Source organism: Gymnodraco acuticeps, unplaced genomic scaffold (assembly GCF_902827175.1).
Source record: "Gymnodraco acuticeps unplaced genomic scaffold, fGymAcu1.1, whole genome shotgun sequence".
Lineage (NCBI taxonomy): Eukaryota > Metazoa > Chordata > Actinopteri > Perciformes > Bathydraconidae > Gymnodraco > Gymnodraco acuticeps.
Genome location: NW_022990772.1, coordinates 1891261 through 1915284, shown reverse-complemented (window position 1 = coordinate 1915284; position 24024 = coordinate 1891261). Strand labels below are relative to the sequence as shown.

Below are 24024 nucleotides of genomic sequence, written 5' to 3'. Positions count from 1 at the left end.
CCTGCTGCACCACCACACCCCTTTCCGCTGCCTCCGCTCATCAGAAGCCAACCTCCTATCCATCCCCACCCACATCAATCACCGGACCTGGGGGGACAGAGCCTTTTCCGTCGCTGCCCCCTCCCTCTGGAACTCACTCCCACAACCCATTAGAGACTGCACTGACCTCACCACCTTCAAAAAACTTACAAAAACTCACCGCTTCAATCTGGCTTTTAATGTGTGATTGTTTTTGTATTATTTGACTTTAACTTTAACTATATATTTATTTGTTGTCCCTTTATTTTTATTTTATTTTCTCTTCACTATATATGTAAAGCGTCTTTGAGCACCTGTAAAAGCGCTAACAAATTAAATCTATTATTATTATTATTATTATTATTAAATATGCACATATTTTAACACATTTCAGGAATCAAAATCTGAACTTTGGATAAAGCCAGGTTCAAAATTCTTGTTTCATTTTGTAGTCATATTAGTATCTAAGGCTTTTACAGAAGGGATATTGGATATCTCTTTTTATCACTCCATAAATCATAAAATACTGTCAACAGCCCTAAAATATCCATGTTCGCCATGTGTTTAGGTATACAATGTTGTATAATTCAGGCTATGAATGATATATGAACAAACCCTTCTGTAAAAGCCTTCATAATATTGATAGGAATATAACTGGAAGGTTTGGTGTATGTACGTGCTACTGAAGTTGAAATTTCGAACTCAGAGTACGAGAAAAAACTCATTTTGAGAAAACGACCTTTAAAGATTGCAGTGAGGCGCTAGCTAAACCCTCCTGTTCTTTGGATGACAGCTTGCGCATCGACGTACTCCGTGAAGGTATTTCATATGTTCGGGGTCATTTGTTTTTTGTATAACCTTGCTTCATGCAAGTGACAATTGTTGTCGTCTTCTCTGTGAATGTTTTTTTCGCCGTTCTTTTGCCATTTTGAGATTTCAATTTCTAGCGGAAAGCTAACCAGGAAGTGTTTTAGCACACCACGTGACGCATCTGAACGAATCACGTTGTCAGAAATTGACACCAGCCAATGAGATTTCGTTTCTTTTTGTGCTTTCACGATTGGTTGCTGATACAAAGGAAATGACCATATTTGGATCCGATGAGATTGTACAGTTTTCCAACGATATCTCTGTTGACATGGTGCACACAGCGGTCGCGGTACTTTATGTTACGTTAGAATGCTAACTTTTGGTGAATTTAGGAGAAATCTACAGACGCAAATAGACAAACTATAGTCAAATAAACACTTAAATGTGTATTTTGTACGTTTTCCTTCCAAAGGCCTGAAAGAAAACATGTTATAGAATCAAAATAGCTCAACATCTCAAAATGTACCAGTACTTGAAAAAAGATTTTTTTGCCTGCCGTGTCTCGCCTTAAGTATAATTTGATATCAATACTTTGGTCTGTATTTGTAGTACTTCTTCCACATTTGCTTTTAAGTCTTTAAACAGACTTTTTGAAGAGCCCCAACATTTATTATATGTGCGTGCTGGCTGTGGTGTTTGATGCAGATAGATTTGTGATACCTCAATTGATCCTTGGTGACATTTTATTGAGTTTGCTGGCCGAAGGGTGGATAAGAGGTGACTTCCAGGAAGCACGGAGGCTTACATACTGCACAGTACCATGAATAGCAGAGGCATTACTCAATATGTTTAGTGTTTCATGTGACTGGAATCCAACCTGTGGTAATATCAATGTTTCACTGACACCCTTGACCTCAGTTTACTGTAAGAACATGAAGGAATTATTTGAACCATCACTCTGAAACCATCAACTGTTTGTGTTTATCAGGGAAATAGGGCTGTTTCTGACTTGTTCTTCCATATTCATACATCTTCATATCATATTATTTGGCCTCATTTTCTCTCCGCCAGTGTTCAGAGTGAGAGGGGACCTCCCACCTCCGACTATGAGGCACCAGTAAGTGTTGTACACTGACCTCTCCTGTTTTAAAATAGCATTGCACACTTATCATGAGAACCTGACTAGTGTCAGATGGGACATTTCAAAAGGCCAACCCAACTGTATTAAATTATAGACAAAAAAATAGAATTATTAACATCCCAAGGTTAGGAATTGAGATTATTTTAATTGAGATAATCCAGAACTAGAAATTGTTAAAACCTTTTTTTTTTTTAAATGGTTTGATTGCATCCATGATTTCACTACTGTTGTTTTTTATTTTATTTCAACAATACATTTTTTACATTTCCCAGCAATTTCTCAGAATCTATTATATCATGTATTCTTTATTCAACACTCCTAATAATCTTTCACCACATATCAATGAATACAAAAAAAAGTCTACAAAACAACTAAGTGAGCACAAAAGCATTTTTCACATTCTGAATCGGATTTGCTGTTCACAATTCTCACCCTGTGCCGTCAGTGCAATAATGAGCACATTATTATCCAAACTGGTGCTGAGTGAGAAAGGCGACTTTGTAAGTAATTCCAGTGGGAGGGTCACAGAGACTCGGAGTCTTGTATATATCGCAGTAAAAATCATGTTTCCTTCATCCAAGTCAACAGCACGGATATTTTTGCCTCTTTGCGCTGTTTTCACCACACAGTCACCAGCCACTCCTCGTGGGACTGAATACAAGGTAAACAACTTCTATATCTTCTGAATTAAATGACCATCAGCCAGTTAGATTAAAATCTCTGACCTCTGCTTTAATTTCTGTGTATTTGAGTGTGAACTGTAATATGTATCTGTGATGTGTCTTTAATTGCACAGTAGACAGCCATAAATAACACATCAGTGATCATTAACTGAGCTTAACTGGGAAACAGATCAACCCTCTGATCATAAAGCTGCACATCACGTGTGTAGTAGCTGTTATTGAGTTAGGCATGACCCTACTGTTCCTCTGCAAACGGTATCTCAAACCCTGAGATCTGCAGATAGGCAGCCAGAGCTTTAAGTTTCTCAAAGGTACTTTGACCGTACACACAGGCTGCTTTCCCACTCGCCTCCTGTCTGCTGAAGGAGATGCCGAGAGGGATTATGTGAGCTGAAATACCCTGATGGGAGATCAGAAGGTGAAAGCTACCTTTCAAAAAACAAGTGTGCAGCCGGCTATGAATGAAGCTTTGTCCTCCTTCATTAACTCTGGCAGGCAGGCTCACACCTCCAAGTAGTGATGGGGTCACGGCTCCTATTAGATAAGCAGCAAAACTCCAACACAGCCACAGTGATAAGGTGTAACATGTACCTGCATGTAAACACACTTTGAGAACAGTGTGGGATGATGTGCCTCTGCATACTTCTATAATAAAAAACATGTTTTATTGAAAGGTGTCACATCAGATAGCAGGAATGTGGTTATGTAGAGTTGTTCTCAGTTTCGTTGCCACCTTCACCTTCTGTTTGGGAAGGACACAATTCAAAGTCATAGGCGAATGTGAATCTTAAAGTCTTGGATTATCTTGAAGGCACAATCATGAAACAATTATGAAAGCCAAATAATCTCTCACGTATAATACACACAGACACATTTGAAAAATAATTAAGAAAATACAAGACTGGTCCTCTTTAGTTTTCTGTAGAAGATTCCTAATTTCCTATTTGTCCCTCTCTGTCAGATATTTTAAAATGGGTTGAATTATAATTCTTGTTTAGAAATCCAAAAAACTGTTTTTAGAGTCATTTACAAAATAAAAATGGCTTTTTCATTTAAAAAAAAAAGCAGGTCAACACAGGGAATAAAAACAATAAATCAATCTGAGAGGAGTAAATATCTTAGACATGATATTGCTGGCGAGACGAGAACACATTATAAAATAGAAAACTATTTTCTTTTATTGCCAAATTATAAACCAATCTGCATTCCTCATACATTCTAACGGAAGTAATTGTGTAAGTAATTGAAGGTTGTGTAAAGTGCAGTTCTCGAGCAGGGCGTTGCTTTGCGCTTTGAAAACTACAAGCATCAGCAGTATCATATCAGCGGGGTGATAAAGAAGGGCATGTATAACGGAATAATGTGATTTAGGGGAATGACAGGTCCTATTAATGTAATTTTCTCTTCTAAGCACACCTGTGAAGGAAATACACAGAGGACGTGAGTGAATTCAGTCTTCTTTGACCCTAATGAACATTTAGTGGAATCTTAGCAAAACATGTGAGTAAATTCTTCTAATATAATCTTATAATCTTTAACAAATTGCAATATGTCCAAATCTCTATTGTTAATTGGACTTTGCCTTGATGAATAGATCCCTTTGTAACTGTTGCATTAACAACACATTTAGAGGAAATGTGTTATGCTTGAGAAATTTTGTTCTACTGAGGGGCTGACCTGACAATTATTCACTCTAAGGTTCACTGATTTGCCCTTTCTCCCCCACTCCACTCCTCACTCTTTCTTCTTCATTCGCTACAGCATTTAACCTACCTCCCACCTGTCCCTTTCATCAGAATTCCCACATCTTAACATCCAAACCCAAAGAAGCATGGCGTGTGGCTGTGTGAAGTCCTTCTTGGGGAGTCTATCTCGGAGAAAGCCACTGGAGCCAGACGGGGAGCAGTCCACTTTTAACCGATGCCTCACCACTCTGGACCTGGTGGCCCTAGGCGTGGGCAGCACCCTGGGGGCCGGGGTCTACGTCCTGTCTGGAGAGGTGGCCAGAGACACTGCGGGACCCAGCATCATCCTCTCCTTCGGTATTGCCGCCCTGGCATCCATATTTGCTGGACTATGCTACGCAGAGTTTGGGTCTCGGGTTCCCAAAACAGGCTCAGCATACCTCTACAGCTATGTGACGGTTGGAGAGCTGCTGGCTTTCATCACTGGGTGGAATCTGTTACTCTCCTACGTCATAGGCAAGTTTGATACACTGCATAATATTTGAATGCAATACCAAAAATAATAGAATGTTTCATACACTGTAAAAACTAGAAATCTTGCCATATGTCTAATATCTAGTCAGAATATGTCTTTACACTTGATATAAGACCTAATAACTGAAGAGGTAATGCAGTGAGATATAGGGTCTTGTTTTTAGACAAGAAATCTTCAAGACTCTTGAAAACATCTTATTTCGAGTTGTATCTCAAATGAAACAAGTTCTTTAAGCTGCTATGGTTTTTGTAACAGATGGTTAATCTTGTTTTAAAAAATAAATCTTACTTGATTAAAAAAACTATAACAAATTCTTATTGGAAAATCACCAACTAACATCAGAAAACTGAAAACGTTTGAGTATTTCAGGCTTATTTTGTAATAACATTTACTGATCCGGGTAAGATATATATTAGTAAGTTCTCCCAGCTAATTAAGATCTCCTTTATCTAAATATCCCATCTTATTTCAAGAAATCTAACCAAGCAAATCTTCACTTGTTCTATTGGCAGATTTTTTTACTTATTACAAATGAAAACACCTTGTTTTCATTATTCTTTTACTTGATTTTGGAGCAGCATTTTTCCCAGTGTATTTAGTGATGAACGTTTCTTACTGTTATAAGGTTGTTTTGAAAAGAGAGTTGCTGGTATACACCAAAAATGTAGAGAAACAAAAATAATCTATGGATTTAGTCTATGGTTTAGTATTAATCCCCGGCTCAAACTTGTTATTTACACCCTCTAATAACGTATTTTCCACTTATATAACATGTTTCTCACAGTGCGAACATTGAAACTCATCAACATGACACTCTTTAAGACTCTGCAACCTTTTACCTCGTCACAAGACCATTTTTCCACAGCGGAAGTTTACTGTTCTTCAGATAAAAACACAACTTTCATGCCACTTTCAAATTCATTACTTGAGTGATTGTAATTGTCGTAATTTAACCTCATGAACCAGGATTGTTGTTTAAATTAACTAAGTCATAAAGCGTTGAAGACGTAGGAACTATCACCATCAGTATTTTATGTTTATGACTATACTTAAATGGTGACTCAGGCTGATTAATTTATTGCATCTGTCACTCACTATCTGCAGGGACATCTAGTGTTGCTCTGGCATGGAGTGGGACATTTGATGACCTCATCGGCGGCGTCATATCCAAATTCCTTGAAGCAAATGCAGCCATTGGCCTCCCGGGCCTGGCACCTTACCCAGATGTCTTTGCTGCTGGACTAATCATGATACTGTCAGGTAAAATTATGAAAAATATGTCATTTGGACGGTAGTAGCAATGCATTCAAAGAAAGTGACAATTACCATGTTTTCCATCAAGGTATCCTGGCATTTGGAGTGAAAGAGTCAACGTTAATAAACAAGATCTTCACAGTCATCAACATCGTGGTGCTGCTGTTTGTGGTCATCTCTGGATTCATTAAGGGGGACATCTCCAACTGGCAAATCAGTGAAGAAGCTCTGATAAACGCCACAGCAGCATTCAAGTAATGTCAAAGAGCATAATATAGTCTGTGTTTGGGTGTGGGCAGGATCCTTTACAGTAATATTGCTCCCCTGGTTATCTCACAGTAGATAAACACAAAATAATGCTTTCTCCTAAATGCAGCAACTTAAGCTCTACTGCCAATGTGACAAGCATATATGGAGAGGGTGGATTTTTCCCCTATGGCATTGGTGGAACGGTGGCCGGAGCAGCAACATGTTTTTATGCCTTTGTTGGATTCGACTGCATCGCTACAACAGGTAAGAGGACAACGTCTAGTCCAGAGTGATTAGTATACTGTAAGGTTAGATATGGTAAGATACTGTATATACCAGTATAAGATCCTTTACCATAAAAATACGAGACAAAATTGTTCCATTATCTTATGTATTTTTTTAATTATCCATCTGTAGTTGCCTTCATCATGGCAAGGATTTTGCTCACTGGTGTCGAAGATGGTTCAGTTGTTATCATCTGACCTCAGTAAACTGATAACAACTGAATCATCACTGTAACCCTGAGAAAACGCTGTCTGATGAAGGTCATCAGATGTGACTACACACTATAAACATTTTCCTTTAAGTGGAAACAGGAAAAAAATGTGTTTGTCATTCTGCCAATTGTCATATTAATGTGATTGTATTATTTTACTGTCATGTAACCCCAAACAGCTGGAGGAGGAATATAATTTAAGGTTCTTTGTTTATTTCTTCCTAGGCGAGGAGACGAAGAACCCCCAGAAGTCAATCCCTCTGGGCATTGTGGCCTCACTCGTTATCTGTTTTGTCGCCTACTTTGCTGTGTCTGCTGCTCTTACCCTGATGATGCCTTACTACCTGCTCGATGAAAAAAGCCCCCTGCCAGTGGCCTTTGATTACATTCGTTGGGGTCCAGCCAAATATGTTGTGGCTGTGGGGTCGCTGTGTGCCCTGTCCACCAGGTAAAAACGACTGGGTGTAAAGTCTGGGTAACGGGGTCATTGGAGAAAACAATGTAGGTCTATGGAAAACAAGATGTTAAGATAAGATAAGATAGAGCTTTATTGTCTCCCTTAGGAGAAATTTGTCTTGGGCATCGAGATAATACACATGAAACATTCAGGTCAATCAGTCATAGATACAGAACAGAGATCACATATCACATGGCAAAGAAACAAACAAGAAACATACAGGTACAGCACTTTCCCTATTGCATTCATACATAATCAAATATTGCACTTTTCCCTGTTGTATTTATACATAAATCGAATATTGCACTTTCCCCTATTGTATTCATACACAAATCAATATTGCACTTTCCCTATTGCACTTATGCATAGTGTCCGTCAAATTGCACATATCCCTATTGTGTCCATACCTATTTACACATAATGCACTTCCCCTATTTAACCTTCTCAATTGCACAAACTACACTGTAAACATTGCACCTCCCAACAACTCCTAACACAGCATAATCACAATTGTTTCTGACTGTTCAGCAGCTTGATTGACAGTAGAATAAAGGAAAACTTATACCTGTTCAATTTACAGTTTGGTAATCTATATGTATGTATGTATATAAAAACAACTGTTTTTTAGTCGTGCTCCCACAGGGTAATTTGGTCAATCCACCACTTGGCAATCCATTCAACAACAGTCGAATGGATTGCCATTCAATTTAGTGCAGAGATTCATTGTCCTCATAGTGACTCGAGTGATCCCTGACTTTTCCTGTTGAGCCATCACAAGGTCAACCATTATGGTTTTGAGTGAAATGTCTCCATTGACATTTGCAATTGGATAGATCCCCATGAAATGTGATTCAGACATTTATGTTCTCCTCAGGATGATTTGTAGTAACTTCATCAGGTCAACAATTCTCTTCATCTGATACTTGGGTAATGACTTCATACCTACAACACTAATGATATTCCTGATGTTTGCATGCTTATACTTAACCAAGGATGGTAAGGATGGTAAACATTATACCTAATTAACATCAGCATGTTCAGATTCATGTCATTGTGAGCATGTTAGCATGCTGACATAATTATTTGTTGCTTAAATCACCAATACAACTTAACCTCACAGAGTTTCTAGCATGGTGTGTAGACTCATTTTTAGTTTTACTTGTTTTTTCCAGATTAAAACTGATACTAATAATTACTATGTAGCATTATTCTATGCATTTGAAACTGTCCTGGTACTAAAAGCCTTTTGATGAGTGTTGACTGAGCCTGTTTGCATTGTTATCTCCAGCCTGCTGGGTTCGATGTTCCCCATGCCCCGGGTGCTGTTCGCCATGGCAAGAGACGGCCTGCTTTTCCATTTCTTGACCAGAGTCACGGCCAAGGGCAGTCCTGCTTTAGCAACCATATCATCTGGATTTGTTGCAGGTACAGATGTTACAGCTGTACGTTTCTATATGCTAAAGTGTTTGGACTAAAAGTAACTCTGTATTCTCTTATTGTCATCTCCAGCCATCATGGCGCTGCTGTTTGACCTGGAAGCATTGGTAGAAATGATGTCCATCGGCACTCTGTTTGCTTACACACTCGTGGCCATATGCATCTTGATACTGAGGTATATTCATTGTATCTGCTTCTTCTCACCCAGGGCTTTATCTAGAAACTAGGGCTGTCAAACGATTAAAAATTGTAATCAGATTAATCACAGCTTAAAAATGTATTAATCATGATTAATCACCATTCGAACTATGTCCAAAATATGCCATTTCTTTATGTATATTGTTGTGGGAATGGAAAGATAAATGAAAGAAGGCAGATATATCCATTTAACATACAGTATGTTTATTAACATTTTTCTGTGTGTCAAAATGAAAGACAGCCCACACACCTATCAATCATCAAACCGTGGGGTCTTAATTCATTACGTGTTGATTTCTATCAACGGGGGAGTACTTCAGGAAAGTCGACAGGGGGGGGGGGCTAGTGGAGTACTTCTTGACCACAGAGTGTGAAGTTGTGATCAGCTGTTTTAGCGCAGTTCTCCAGTGAAGGGGGGGAGTCTCCCTCCGCAGCCGGTTGGCGTAGTTTTGGCACAATTCCGTTGTACAGAGTAGACCGACGTTAACAGCAGCCCTGTCTGTGCACACGGAGACCGACTCTGTCGTCCGGTGATCTTACCGCCTTCTGGAAAAGCTTCACAAGTAGGCCTACATCGGTATGCAAATGTGACACAAGTGACGGTACGCATTTCAGATTACGCACATAACCTGCGTACCAGTTATGTGCACCCCTGTACTACAGCAAAAGTATTCTCCGTCGGGACTTCCTGCAACAACACCACGCCGTTATCTTGATTCTGATTGGCCAGAAGACATTATCAAATATGTTCTATTGAGAAGACGATCACTACGTGACAAAAGTTTTCAAAACCGTTTCTGGTCTTCGGTATTTCCAGACAAGTGGCTACTGAAATCAATCTTACTAACTGCTGTCTGTGCAATTTACTCGGCGCGAGTTGACGGACTTTATTTTGCTTACTTTAACATCATTTTTCATGGTGGGGCTAAGCCATTTCTTGGTATGGGTGTAGCCCATGATGGATGTATATATGTATAATAAGAACTATAGGTTACTTACGTAACCCCAGTTCTCAGAGTAACATGAAGTGAGATGTCTCACTATGGGATGCGCCTCATCGCGGAGCAAACAGAAGCATCAATCTCATTACGCCAATCCTGATTGGCTGGAGATCTTGACGTCAGCGTCAGGGAAATCACCCCCTATAAGTAGCTTGCACCACAACGCATGCGCCATTCAAAATAAGCACCTCTTCTCGCTTCACCATAGCAAGGAGGGCCGTCTGGTGAGACATCTCACTTCATGTTACTCTGAGAACTGGGGTTACGTAAGTAACCTATAGTTCTCATTCATAACACTCCGTTCGATGTCTCACTATGGGAAATTGTAGCTCCCGTATTGCCAGACGAGCTTATCTCGAAAATCACCAAACCAACCAGAACTTAACAGGTAGAGCTCTGACTCAACCAGGTGCCCAGCACTGCTTGAGTCACACTGGGAGCAGAACGTCCAGCCTGTTAGGAGCAGTGGCGTTTCTAGGTGTACAAAACTGGGGGGGCAGAAAGAGGTCGGGGGAGAGAGAGAGAGAGGGGGGACAGAGAGAGGGGGGGAGGAGAGAGAGAGGGGGAGTGTCAAATTACATACTGAAGACCACAGGAGCAACACTGTGAGCGCATACATTTACGTACACAGCGTGGGGATGTCATAGTAATGCACCTTCATACATGGAGTAAAGGTCACCATCACAAAGTAATTCTTAACAATAACAACAACCGTAATGCTTTAGCATTAAAACACCATAGACTGTAAATATAAGGAAAACACAGACACTCATCATCGAGGTCACAATATCAATCGATCCAGCAGAGGCCAAACACAGAAGATCAACAAAATATATGACATAAATGAACTTACCAAAGCTGAAGGCTCACTTGAAAAGAAAAGCGGCACGGCGGTCCTTCCTCTGACAGAATGTGTCTATCACTTTGGGGATGAAGTCCTGTAGTTGCTGGATCAACTGGCTTTCAATTGAAAGCATGGCCAATGCGTTAAGTCGCGGCTGTCCCATGGTGTTGCGAGTGAAAGTCTTTATCCTTTTGAGGGTGGAAAGGTTCCTCTCTGACTCGGATGTCGTCATCGGAGTTGTCACTATTATTTTGACCAAAATAACAGTCTCAGCAAACGTTTCCTCCAAGTTGTTCTCGTGAATGGATTTCAACAGAGACATGGCAGTGTTTCCAGTGTGAAGCTCACTGTGGCGGTAGAGCGTGGTCAGCTCAGACTTCAACTTCTCCTTGTTTCCCAACGCAGGCCACAGTTTCACGGCGCAGTCAAGCTCAGGTGTAGGAAATGACAGGACATGCTGTGGGAAGAATGAGCTGTCAACAAGCTTTGCAGCGATCAAATGGTCACTCTGTGAGAACCTCTGTTCCACCTGTGAGATGACTGTGTCACAAGCCTCCTTCATCACCGGCGCTGTGCTGCTGACTCGTCGGCCTGGCTCGTCTGTTCCATCATGAGCAGTGGCGGCCAATGCATCAGTTTTCTGCCTCATTTTCTGAACATTTTCCTTGAAACGGCAGAGCGCGCTGTTGATCCCAGGTGCATCGATGCTTCGTTTTTGCAGAGTGTTGTATAGAACATCCACTTCTGGCATAAGCAACGAAAAAAAACTCCAGGAGCTGCATAAATGCTCGGTCCCGCAGTTTCTTTGACAGGCCGTATGCCTCACTTATGGTGACCGCATCCCATCCTGGTTGTGCGCGTATATGCTTCATACACTGAAGTAGTGCATCTCGGGTCTCCCAAACCGCGTTCACAGTTCTGCTTTTAAAGTTCCATCTCACAGCCGGTGGCCGTGGGATGCGTCTCTGTGTTGCCTCTGCAAGAGCTGCAACACGTTTTGGAGCACCGGAGAAAAAAGTGGAAAAAGCAGTTAGATCTGCAAAAAACACCTTCAGGATGCTCATCCTTGCTGAACACAGTTGCTGCAGGGTCAGGTTCAGTTGGTGGGCGTAGCAGTGAACAAACTGAGCGTTTGGGTACGTCTCCTTCATCACCGTCTGTACCCCGCGCACGTTACCGCTCATGACGGCCGCCCCGTCATAGGTCTGAGCGATTAGCTTTTCTTTCAGCTTCAGGGGTTCCAGAACAGCCTTGATGCTGTTAGAGAGACCTACACCAGTTTTGTCCTTTACTTCCACAAACTCCAAAAAACGCTCTGTAACTGTGAGGTCAGGCATAATGTATCGCAGCACAATCACCATTTGCGATTTACAGGAGACATCGGTTGTCTCGTCGGCCTGAACGGCAACAAATGATGTGTTGTCCACTTGCTTGGCTATTTCCTCCCTGTACACATCATACATGCAGTCCAAGAGTTCATTCTGTATGGTGCTTGATGTCCCTTTGAAAACAAGCTGAGCTTCGTAGTGCCGTTGAAGCCTGCAATCACCCTCACACATTGTCTCGAAAATTGACCTGAATATCCCTGGATTCAGAGAGTCCGCCGACTCGTTGTGGCCCCGCAGTGCTGTCTCACATTTCCCACACAGTTTAATACAGGTGATGATCCGACCAAGCACGTACCTGTTTTCTTCCACCTTCCTATTATGAGAATCAATGCCGCGTCTGTAGGCGCTGTCAATCTGAGCTGCAACATTCACCCTTCCAAGTAATCCCAATTTTACGGCATTTTCCAAATGACTGTTGCTGCTCTCATGCTTCATTGTCCTCTCCGAAAGATGCTTTAAGTCCTTGTAACCTGTCCTCGACCAAGTACCCTGATCTTCACCAAAAAGCAGGCAAGGAAAGCAAAAGAGGGAATTCTTCTGGATGCTCGCCGTTAGCCATTTCTTTTTAGCAAACCACTCAGCGTTAAACCCACGTTTAACTTTGCCCGCAGTCTGGACCATTTGGAAATCCGGTGGATGGTGGGCACCGAGGCGCTTTACCTCCAGTTTCTCTCCGAGACTAAGTGTCTCAAATGTGTGCTCCAGTAAATGGTCAACTTCATTCATTTTCTTTCAGTTTTTTACTTCTTTTAATCGCTGGTGATGTTAGCTATATGCTGCTCTCTCGTCTCCTCTTCAAACAACACGTGACGTTTCGCAGCACTGCACACGTGAGTACTTACAGCCAATCAATTCTGAATTATGTGAGATGACGTATGGTGGGGATGGCAGCACTATGCCCCTACGGTCATTATTTTTTTGCCACACACATTAAATAGAAAAATACTCTGAGCATGCGCAGTGTAGTTTTTACAATCACCGTTCACTTAGACTGTGAGAGGGAGGGGCAGGATCGGGTTTTGTCCCACATGGCTCTAAACAGCTCAAAACGGCACTCTAGACACTAATTAGAAGAACACAGACTAAAACAGAAATGTACAGACGAATCAGATTATTAAACATGACCTTAAAATATATTTGATATGTTTTTTTATTTATTTTTTTGTATTTTTTTGTAATCATTATTTGTAATACTTTCTTCTGACACTAGGTGGGGCTGTGCCCCACCTGCCCCTAATGACCCGCCGCCACTGGTTAGGAGGCAGACAAAAGTGAGCGGCGAGGACCAGCTCGCCGCTGCACCAATGTCTTTGATGGGAGACATCCTGGACAGAGTCCAGAATGCAGCCAGACTCTGAGTCGAAAGAGCTCGCGGACCCGAGGGTGCCTGCGAACTCTGACTCGTATGAGCCCCAAAGCAATAGACCTATCGCTAAGCCACGCCCCCTTTGAAAACTCGGACAAACAAAGCCGACCGTGAATGACTGTTGACAATGGCCGCGGGGGAGTTCAAGTCAATGTTAGCAGTGGTGGTCACTACATTAAATCTATAACTATAACTGTCCTTGTTGGTCATCATTTTCACTGTTATGCACCTGGCTGACTGTTACGTTACCTTTTTTTGGTTGAGGGTCTGTGTCTTTTCGGAGCAGCACACACGAGAGCCCGGATGGGATCTGGATATTCCAGAGTTGGCTTCCCATCTCTGAAGTGCTTTGAGGTGAAAAGACAGTTAGCTAAAAACACCAGCTAACTAGCGAGGATGAAAAGTCAGACAGCAAACGTTGATGTTGATAACACTGTAGCTAGTTAGCTGGCTAACAAGTTGGCAGCTAACGTTAGTTAGCTGGGCTGGATATACGCTAGCTAGTTGGCAGTCAAAGTCAATCGTTAGCAAACTAATAGTTTGGTCTACGTTTCTAATACATGCCGTCAAATATTATGTCTTTATGAATTGACCTTATCTTTGAGCAATAATAAGTGTCCTTGGTAATTGTCTTCACATTCAGTTGTGTATGTGCTATGTGGTCGACGACACAGCATAATCCACCGCTTGCATTTGTTGAGTTTTCTTTTGGGCTTCGGAAAAGGTACGAAATATACTCCTCCATCCAGTCTTTTAGGGTACCTGGTGTCCGAATTACAGGTACCCACGCACAGCGTTTCACCATCAGATATTAGCTAGATGATAAACATAGAAACTGAACTCTTCACAGTGGTTTCGATCACAGACGTCTGGTTTTGGTTTGATGCGCCCCACAAACGGCTTTTCTGGTGATGTCCGAGTTTTCTACCAGGAGGGATTTTTGCTGTGATATGATTGGACAAATTCTATTTGGGGCGTGGTTTAGCGATAGGTCTATTGCTTCCACAGACCAGTGGGAGAGCCGTTGCTTAGTAACAGGCTTGCCCTTATAAGGGTTAGCCCAGGACACAAGGGGTTGGTCATTATGACAAAGCACCCTTGATCTGTCCCTGTACGTGCGTGAAGCACGGGCTGGACACGGCAAATCCGGCCGCTGTTCCCCGGAGGAATACAGTGGCGGGGAGGATGCCTTAATGTCAAATGTGGTACCCCGAACCGACCGCCTTAAGATAAAGGCAGGGTCAGGCTTCAACCACACTCTGTTTGCCCTGGGGCAAACTGAGTGCATGAAAACTGTACAGATAGTGCATGAGTGCCACTGGCTCGCTTGGCAGCTGCCAGGGTCAGCGTCATGTCACACTGTATTTAGATTGTACCACTCACGGGCCAGGCCCATAGAGCCAAGCGCTCTGGGTGTGGGTGAAAGATCGCCCCCCCCGCTTGGGACAGTATGTCCCTGCGTAGTGGGAGCTGCCATGGCTGCCCGCACAGCAGCTGATATATCTCCGCTAGCCAGTACATAGCTGGCCAGTGCGGAGCTATCAGGATAAGTGTGTGGCGTTGCTCCCTCACTCTGGCCAGAGTTGGGGGTATCAGAGCCAGGGGTGGGAACGCGTACAGAAGGCCCGGGGGCCAATTGTGCGCGAGTGCATCCACGCCTAACGGTGCATTTAGATCGCGCATCGAAAAGAACAGCTGACACTGAGCGTTGTCTTTCGATGCGAACAGATCCACCGCGGCTCTGCCGTAACGCACCCACAGCTGGCTCACAATCCTTGGATGTAGAGTCCAGTCTGCATAAAGTGGTATACCTCTGGACAGTAGATCTGCCCCGAGGTTCCTCACTCCCGGTACGTGCGTCGCTCTCAGAGAGAGGAGACGCCTACCGCTCCATAGGATAAGTTTGCGCGCCAGTGTGTGTAACTGGAGAGAACGCAAACCCCCTTGGCGGTTAATATACGATATCGTGGTCGTATTGTCTGTCCTCACGAGGACGTGATGTCCCCTGAGGAAAGGCAGAAAGCGTTTTAGGGTGAGAAACACCGCTAAAAGCTCCAGGTAATTTATGTGTGCCCGCTGGAGGTCTCTGCTCCAGAGACCCCTCACCGGGCGACCTTCATAAATACCTCCCCAACCTGTCAGACATGCGTCCGTGGTGACCACTTTCCGTGAAAGGACAGCACCCATAGGCACACCTCGTACTAGAAAAATTGGGTGCAGCCAGTGGCGCAGTGCCATTACGCATTTCACAGTAACCATCACTCCATCCACCCTAAAGACCATGGCGGGGCTGGTTGGTTTAGTTTTAGGGCGGCCACCCAGCGCTGAAACTCCCTCATGTGTAAGCGTCCCAGTCGTACGACCAGGATGGCTGACGCCATGAGCCCCAGCAATCGCAGGCATGATCTGAAGAGAACATGTTTGCGCAGCTGGAAAAGAGCGAGACAAGCTCTGAAAGCTTTCACTCTAGCCGCTGACAAGCGAGCTGAAAAGGGCACCGAGTTCAGGTGTAAACCCAGGAAGAGTATAGTCTGCGCGGGGCACAACATGCTCTTCTCTGTGTTTATTATGAAACCTAGGTTGAGCAGGTGCTTTACGAGGACATTCGTCTGCGTAACAGCCTCCTGCTCCGACTGTGCGAGAAGCAGTCAGTCGTCCAGGTAGGTCGCCAGGCGAATACCCTGTTGTCTTAACGGGGCTATCGCGGCTTCCGTACATCGTACAAACACCCTTGGACTGAGAGACAGACCGAAGGGGAGTACTCTGTATTCATAACAGATCCCCTGAAATGCGAATCTCAGATATTTCCTGTGTGGGTAATATACTGGGATGTGAAAATACGCATCTTTCAGGTCGACTGATGTGAACCAGTCGTCTTGTCGCACGAGCCGCAGCAGAGATGTGTGAGTGAGCATTCTGAACTTATATCTTCTTAGATATTTGTTCAGAGCCCTCAAATCAAGTATTGGCCGAATTCCGTTCCCTCCCCGTTTGGGAACGACGAAGTACTTGGAATAGAAGCCGCCCTGACTCTGCTCGGCGGGTACAATAGATATAGCCCTCTTTCCTAGGAGAGAGATAATCTCTTTCTCCAGAATATGGGCTGACTCTCCTCGGGCCTGCGAATGCAGAATGCCCGAGAAGCGAGGGGGGGTGACAGCGAATTGGAGTCTGTAGCCCCGTGTTACTGTCTTGAAAACCCAGGCAGATGATGTGAGCATCTTCCACTGCATGCTCCTTAGAGCCAGTGGAGATGTCACATCTCTTCCCCTCTGAGTCTCTATTTGTTGTGTTATGGGGCCCTCTAGTGTCTGAACACAGTGGTTCCCCCTTTCGACAATCCCCACCGACACTGCGCATGCGCATGACGGTGGTGCCTTCACAGACCCGCCTGTAATCCGCCTTTTGAGAGATGCCGTAGCTGCTCTCAGAAGGGGAACAGTTGACGGGCTGTTTATTGTTTTTCTTTTCATTTTTCCGAGCTGCGCCCTTGGCTCGAAGCCTGGATGCGTCAGCGGAAAATGATTTGTGACAGAAAAATCAATAAGTGTGTGACATGTGTTTATGCGGACTTGAGGATGGTGTTGGTCTCTCGAGGCGGCGGGAACACATTTAGAGCTGGGGAACCGTAGACTTCCAGCTCTGTCACAGAGGGGAGAAGGAGGGGCTGTCACGCCGCTCGCTTCTTCTTCCTCGACTGCTGGCCGAAATTCTGGGTCGGCTGCGCCTGAGCTGCAGCCGGAACCGGAGATTTTCTAGGCCAGCTCGCCCTCGTCTCCAGCCTGGGCTGGGGACTCGGGGCGGGCTTTTCTTCACGACCCCAGCCGGCACTGCGCATGCGCGTGACGGTGGTGCCTTTACAGCCCCAGCCGGCACTGCGCATGCGCGTGACGGTGGTGCCTTCACAGACCCGTCAATTGTCCGCCCTTTGAGAGAGGCCGTAGCTGCTCTCAGAAGGGGAACAGTTGACGGGCTGTTTATTGTTTTTCTTGTTTTTCTTTTCATTTTCGAGCTGCGCCCTTGGCTGGAAGCCTGGATGCGTCAGCGGAAAATGTTTTATGACAGAATAATCAATAAGTGTGTGACATGTGTTTACGCGGACTTGAGGATGGTGTTGAGGCATCTCTCGAGGCGGCGGGAACACATTTAGAGCTGGGGAACCGTAGACTTCCAGCTCTGTCACAGAGGGGAGAAGGAGGGGCTGTCACGCCGCTCGCTTCTTCTTCCTCGACTGCTGGCCGAAATTCTGGGTTGGCTGCACCTGGGCTGCAGCCGGAACCGGAGATTTTCTAGGCCAGCTCGCCCTCGTCCCCTGCCTGGGCTGGGGACTCGGGGCAGACTGCGACCTCTGCGTTTTCGGTATTTTGAACCGAGCAGGGTTCGGAGCAGCTTGGACGAAGGGCTGCCGCTGCGAAGGCAGCGGCTGGGCCCTTCGAGGGAGGCAGAGGTGGAGGGCCTCGTCCTCCTTCTTTTTCGACTCGCATCTCCTCTGCATGGAGGCAAGAGCGGAGCCGAAAATCCCCTCGGGAACGATGGGCATGTCAAGCACATCCTGAACAAAGTTCAGAGCCCTGGCGGACAACGCTGCGGCTCTGTAGGACCGTTCAGTCATGGTCGACTGGAAACGGTCCACCTTCGCTGGCAGCGTGGGGTTCCTGCTTGGTGACCCATCCTCGGTGGGAGGTGGGCTGCCACCAGCAGTTCCATCGGCGGTATGCGGAGCAGGCCGAGCCTCTGCGGGCGAGACCATGGTGAGGTCTCGCCGGGAGCTCCCGCCTGGTGAGGCGTGGGGCTCCGTTCCCGCGTCTCTTGCCGCCACCGGGTCCCGGCCTGAACGGCGTGGGATCCCGGTTCCGCAGCTGCCGCTGTTAGTGAGCCCCAGACCGACACAGTGAGGGGCTCAGTCTCTGCGGCGGACGCCCCCGTGTCTTGATTGCCAAACGGCGAATCAGTGGACATGAGGGAGTCCTGTTCCAACAAGCTAGCTTGGTGTGCTAGCCGTCGGTGGAGGCTCTTTCGGGTGAAAAGGGCACAATGCCCGCACGAGCCGGGGTTGTCGATAGCCTCCTGGGCGTGTTCCAGCCCGAGGCAGGACGAGCAGACCTGGTGTGAGTCTGCCTGCTATCTTCAACCGAGCCTCCGAGTCCCTGACTCCTCTGGTGTGAGGGGGAGAGGCGTCCATCTTGTTCGCCTCGTGGCGTGGAGAGGACCCGCTCGTAACAGGTACGTCGTTGAGAGAAAAAGTGTTACCAACCCGTCCTTAATCCGGAGAAAAAGGGACGGTGTGGGTCCTTTGTTCTCAAAGAATATTAACTGGTGTGTCAATATACTTCTAATCCTTTTCTCCTCCGTGAGAGAGAAAAAGAAAAGCGTCCTCGCTACCGTGGTGTCGGTAGTAAGGGGAAGCTAGCTAGCAACAGGTGCGTAGCTAGCTTGAGAAAAATCAAAACCTTACCTTACTTTCCGGGGAAAGAACGGCGAGGTTGATTTTAATACTAACTGGCGTTAGTATTACCGTCTTCTTGCGAAGCAGAAGGAGTAGCCGGCGAGCGCCCGTCAACCGAAATGGTTATATTTGGGTTCAGTCTGTGGACCGTTAAGCTTGTCCGGCTACTATAGAGATGTGCTCTGAAGCGAGAAGAGGTGTTTGAATGGCGCATGCGTTGTGGCGCAAGCTACTTATAGGGGGTGATTTCCCTGACGCTGACGTCAAGATCTCCAGCCAATCAGGATTGGCGTAATGAGATTGATGCTTCTGTTTGCTCCGCGATGAGGCGCATCCCATAGTGAGACATCGAACGGAGTGTTATGAATGAGAACTGGATACAGCGTGGGAGGCGGGGCCTCCTTCATTCCTATGAGAGTTGCTCATTAGCGCATGATGATAAAATGGCTCAACTTTTGAGAGAGCGAAACGTCACAGATTACCCGGCATGCCTGAGAAGTACCCGTATGTGCGCTCATAGCGCATGCGCAACTTTAACCAAAATGCTCGTTTACATCAAGCACGTCAATTTGCGTACACGTAACGGCACCGTTTTGATATTAACGAGGCGGCAGTTAGCAGCTAGCTAGTCATTATGCTAATGTAACATCAATCGTTATGTACTTATTTTACGCTGTAACAGGATCTAGTGATATCCAAGCAACAGAGCTTAATTTAGCATGAAAGAATGATTGCACTGTAGCCTATATATATATACTTATAATAATAAGTAATATTAACTTTATTTAATACAACATTTACGGTACAAGATTTAATCATACAGCCCATGTAGTATGATAATGAATTATAGCAAACATGTGCAATATATCCATTATTACAGCTCCGTGGGATGGCAGACACGGCCCGTCTACACTACAGGCATCAACAAATCTTGATGCTGGGCGTGTCTGAAGCTTGGCGATTTTTTGCGAGCAACGCGACCAACAACCAATCACATGAATCTCCCGCCCCCGACATACAAAGCAATAGCAATGTTAAAAAGAAGTAAACTGGATATAAAATCCCCAAACAGGCGAAAACCTACCAGTTTCACCCACTGACTCTGCAACCTCCCTCCATGCCTGGTTCCTCCGGTTTGTATCCCGGTAAATAGTTCTGGTCGTAAAGAACCGGGTGATTTGCTACCGTAATTTCTCGTTTGGAATATGAGGAAATGAACTGCGGTCTGGCTCTCCCAGCTTGCACGCGGTTTGATTGGCTAGCGCTTGTACTGGCGGGATTTGCATAAACAGGATTTGATTGGCTGATGCCAGCTTCGAAAGCATCGGGAGCATCAAAAGTTGAACATTGCTCAACTTTTGATGCTCACGATGCTTGCAAAGCCATGCTCCGCTCCCCACAATGCAGTTCGGCGAAGATTCAAAATCTTCTACGTCACCCCATTCAAATGAATGGGCGAAGCGTTGAAAGCATTTTTCGATGCCTGTAGTGTAGACGGGCCGTAACGATTTTTAAACTTCGCCGAACTGCATTGTGGGGAGCATGGCATGGCTTTGCAAGCATCACGAGCATCGGCATCAAAAGTTGAACAATGTTCAACTTTTGAGGCTCGATGCTTGGCATCAGCCAATCAAATCGCGTTTATGCAATTCCCGCCAGTACAAGCGCTAGCCAATCAAACCGCGTGTATGCTGATACCGCAGGTCTTGACTATTTTCCATATGTCATAAAATGGAGGATAAATTAATCATTGCCGTGGCAAATGTCCCAGTCCTGTATGACTGTACTCTGTTCACCTACCGGGACCTAAACCGGAGGAACTAGGCATGGCGGGAGGTGGCAGAGACAGTTGGTGAAACTGGTAGGTTTTCAACTGTTTGGGGAGTTTATATCCAGTTTACTTCGTTTTAACATTGCTATTGCTTTGCCCACCCTCCCTGTGAGCACAGTGTGCTCTGATTGGTCGGGACACGTAACATGAACGTGCCGGACGGCGCGGTCCCGTGGGTTAGATGCACGTTCATAATGCAAAGGGAAATTACATTACATTGCATTTAGCTGACGCTTTTATCCAAAGCGACTTACAATAAGTGCATTCGACCAACAAAATACAAACTTGAAGAAAATAGAATCATATAAGTACATCAGGTTTCATAGAGCAAAAACATTTCAAGTGCTACACAACTGGCTTTAGATAAGCCAGCCCTTTATTAGTATATAAGTGCTTTGTTAATAGTTCTATCGCTCGAAGTGGAGTCGAAAGAGATGAGTTTTCAGTCTGCGCCGGAAGGTGTGTAAGCTATCTGCTGTCCTGATGTCAATGGGGAGCTCATTCCACCATTTTGGAGCCAGGATAGCAAACCCACGTGTTTTTGCTGATGGGAACTTGGGTCCCCTTCGCAGCGAGGGTGCAGCGAGCCGTTTGGTTGATGCAGAGCGGAGTGCACGTGCTGGGGTATACGGTTTAACCATGTCCTGGATGTAGGAAGGGCCAGATCCATTCGCAGCATGGTACGCAAGTACCATTGTCTTGAAGTGGATTCTAGCAGTTATCGGAAGCCAGTGAAGGGAGCGGAGGAGCGGTGTGGTGTGGGAGAATTTAGGAAGGTTGAAGACCAGGCGAGCAGCTGCATTCTGGATGAGCTGCAGAGGTCGGATGGCACATGCAGGTAGACCAGCCAGGAGGGAGTTGCAGTAGTCTAGGCGTGAGATGACGAGAGCCTGGACCAGAACCTGCGTCGCTTTCTGGGTCAGCTGGGGACGTATCCTCCTGATGTTGTAAAGCATGTATCTGCAGCAGCGGGTTGTAGCAGCGATGTTTGCAGTGAAGGACAGGTTGTTATCTAGGGTCACACCCAGATTCCTTGCAGTCTGAGTCGGGGAAACAACAGAGGTGCCAATGTTGATTGTTAGGAAATAACTCACATTAGCACATTATTACAACTTGAGGAACGAATGTTTTTAATAAGGGCTATACAAGTGTTCATACTGGGTAGTTTATTTAGTTTAAAAAAAATTATCCAACGATTTACAGACCACTCTTTCCCCATGTAAGTCAATGGGAAAAAGTGTTTCCGGGCCTGGCAACCAAACGGAAGTGTAGTACCGCCGTTTGGCCAGCACAAATATTTTCATCTGAGTCCGGCGCACTTCCTGGGGGCTTGGTGTAGCCTACTCTAGCCATACCCTGGCGCTGCCACTGGTGGGATGTATGGGGCGGGCTATTCTGCACATGCGTTAAATGCGTTAAATATTTTAACGCAATTCATTCAAAAAATTAATTACCGCCGTTAACGCGATAATTTTGACAGCATTACTAGAAACACTTAGCCAAACTGAATTTATGGTTCATCTTTATCTTTTTTTTAAATCAAGGTACCAACCAGATCCATCTGAAGACTCAGACCTACAAATCATAGAGACAAACACCAAGTTCAGCCTCTTTAATCCTCCATCAACCCCTAACTCATCCACCTCCAGAAGAGTCACCATCCTGACCATACTGTCTGGTACGAACGGCAAACATGAGTGCCTTTTTATATTTTAGACACTTTCCTTTTCTTTACCCCAAAGTTAATGCTTTTGAAAAGTCTTTGTTCCTCTGCTCCACGAACTGATCACTCTTTTTCATATTTTTTCTCCAGTTGCATGTTTGGTATCACTTTCTGTCATTCTGAGCCAAGCATTGGACGCTCTGGCCAATTTGGAAGTATGGAGTCTGGTGCTTGTATCCATCCTCGCTTTGATTGTGCTGTTTAACACTTTCCTCATCTGGAGACATCCACAAAATAGCTCCAAGGCATCCTTCATGGTGAGAACATTTCAATTGTGTATCCGAGAAACTAGACACATTTTGTGCATACATTCTAGTTAACATTAATTACAAAATATATTCATCTCTTCTATTTTCTGCTCACAGGTGCCTTTACTCCCTGCTTTGCCGTTAGTGAGTACATTCATCAACGTATACCTGATGGTCCAGTTAGGTGGAGAAACCTGGATACGATATGCTATTTGGATGTTAGTGGGTAAGAATATATATCTGCTTGAAAAGTAAAGTTATTCTATTGAGTTAGTCTCTGAACTGTAATGACCCACCTTTCTCTCTCCAGGGTTAGTCATCTATTTTGTCTACGGTATCCGATATAGTGTTCAGAGGAAGCGTCTGATGGGCACCCAGCAAAGGATTGAAACTGTCAGCGGCCAAACAGACATGGACGTCATTAAAGAGGAAAAATTCTAAGCACAGCTGAAGCGGAAATACATTAAGATGTTTCCATGAATAACTGCTTTAAGTGTGAAACAACTGTTAAACAGGCTTATCTGATCCTGCATTGATACATATCTGCAACAGGTGTTCAGTGTTTTGATGCAGAGAAATAGACAGATAGGCCAACTTGTTAACTTTTATTCTTCATTATGATGGAGTTTGTAATTTATCTAAATATTGTCGTTGCCAGCATTGCTTGATGTATTTCTGGATCTGTATAAATTGCCTGTTGTCTTGGAGCATCTTAATCTACTCTCATTACATTACATTGCATTTAGCTGACGCTTTTATCCAAAGCGACTTACAATAAGTACATTCGACCAGGAAGACATAACCTTGAAGAAAACAGAATCATATAAGTACATCAGGTTTCATAGAGCCAAACATTTCAAGTGCTACTCAACTGGCTATAGATAAGCCAGTCCTTTATTAGTATATAAGTGCTCTGTTAGCAGTTCTTTGTTAGTAATTCTATCGCTCGAGGTGGAGTCGAAAGAGATGAGTTTTCAGTCTGCGCCGGAAGATGTGCAGGCTTTCTGCTGTCCTGATGTCAATGGGGAGCTCATTCCACCATTTTGGAGCCAGGATAGCAAACCCACGTGTTTTTGCTGATGGAAACTTGAGTCCCCCTCGCAGCGAGGGTGCAAGGGGGACCCAAGTTCCCATCAGCAAAAACTGACTCAAAGTAGTTTACACCTGTGTTTAAAAACAAAAAGGGCTCACACTATGTTCAGTTGATAATTACT

At 44.7% G+C, this 24024-nt stretch overlaps 1 protein-coding gene across 1 annotated transcript; it reads left to right on the top strand.

Annotated features, from left to right (window-relative positions):
* The first annotated feature begins 2579 nt into the window (after positions 1-2579).
* LOC117556927 (cationic amino acid transporter 2-like) lies at positions 2580-23633 on the top strand. Its single transcript, XM_034232530.1, has 13 exons — positions 2580-2631; positions 4064-4152; positions 4449-4853; positions 5977-6132; positions 6215-6380; positions 6503-6639; positions 7097-7319; positions 8617-8753; positions 8838-8940; positions 22384-22517; positions 22653-22819; positions 22928-23036; positions 23121-23633. The coding sequence occupies exons 3-13, from the start codon at positions 4484-4486 to the stop codon at positions 23249-23251; spliced, it is 1833 nt and encodes a 610-aa protein (XP_034088421.1). The 5' UTR covers positions 2580-2631; positions 4064-4152; positions 4449-4483; the 3' UTR covers positions 23252-23633.
* The last annotated feature ends 391 nt before the right edge of the window (positions 23634-24024 follow it).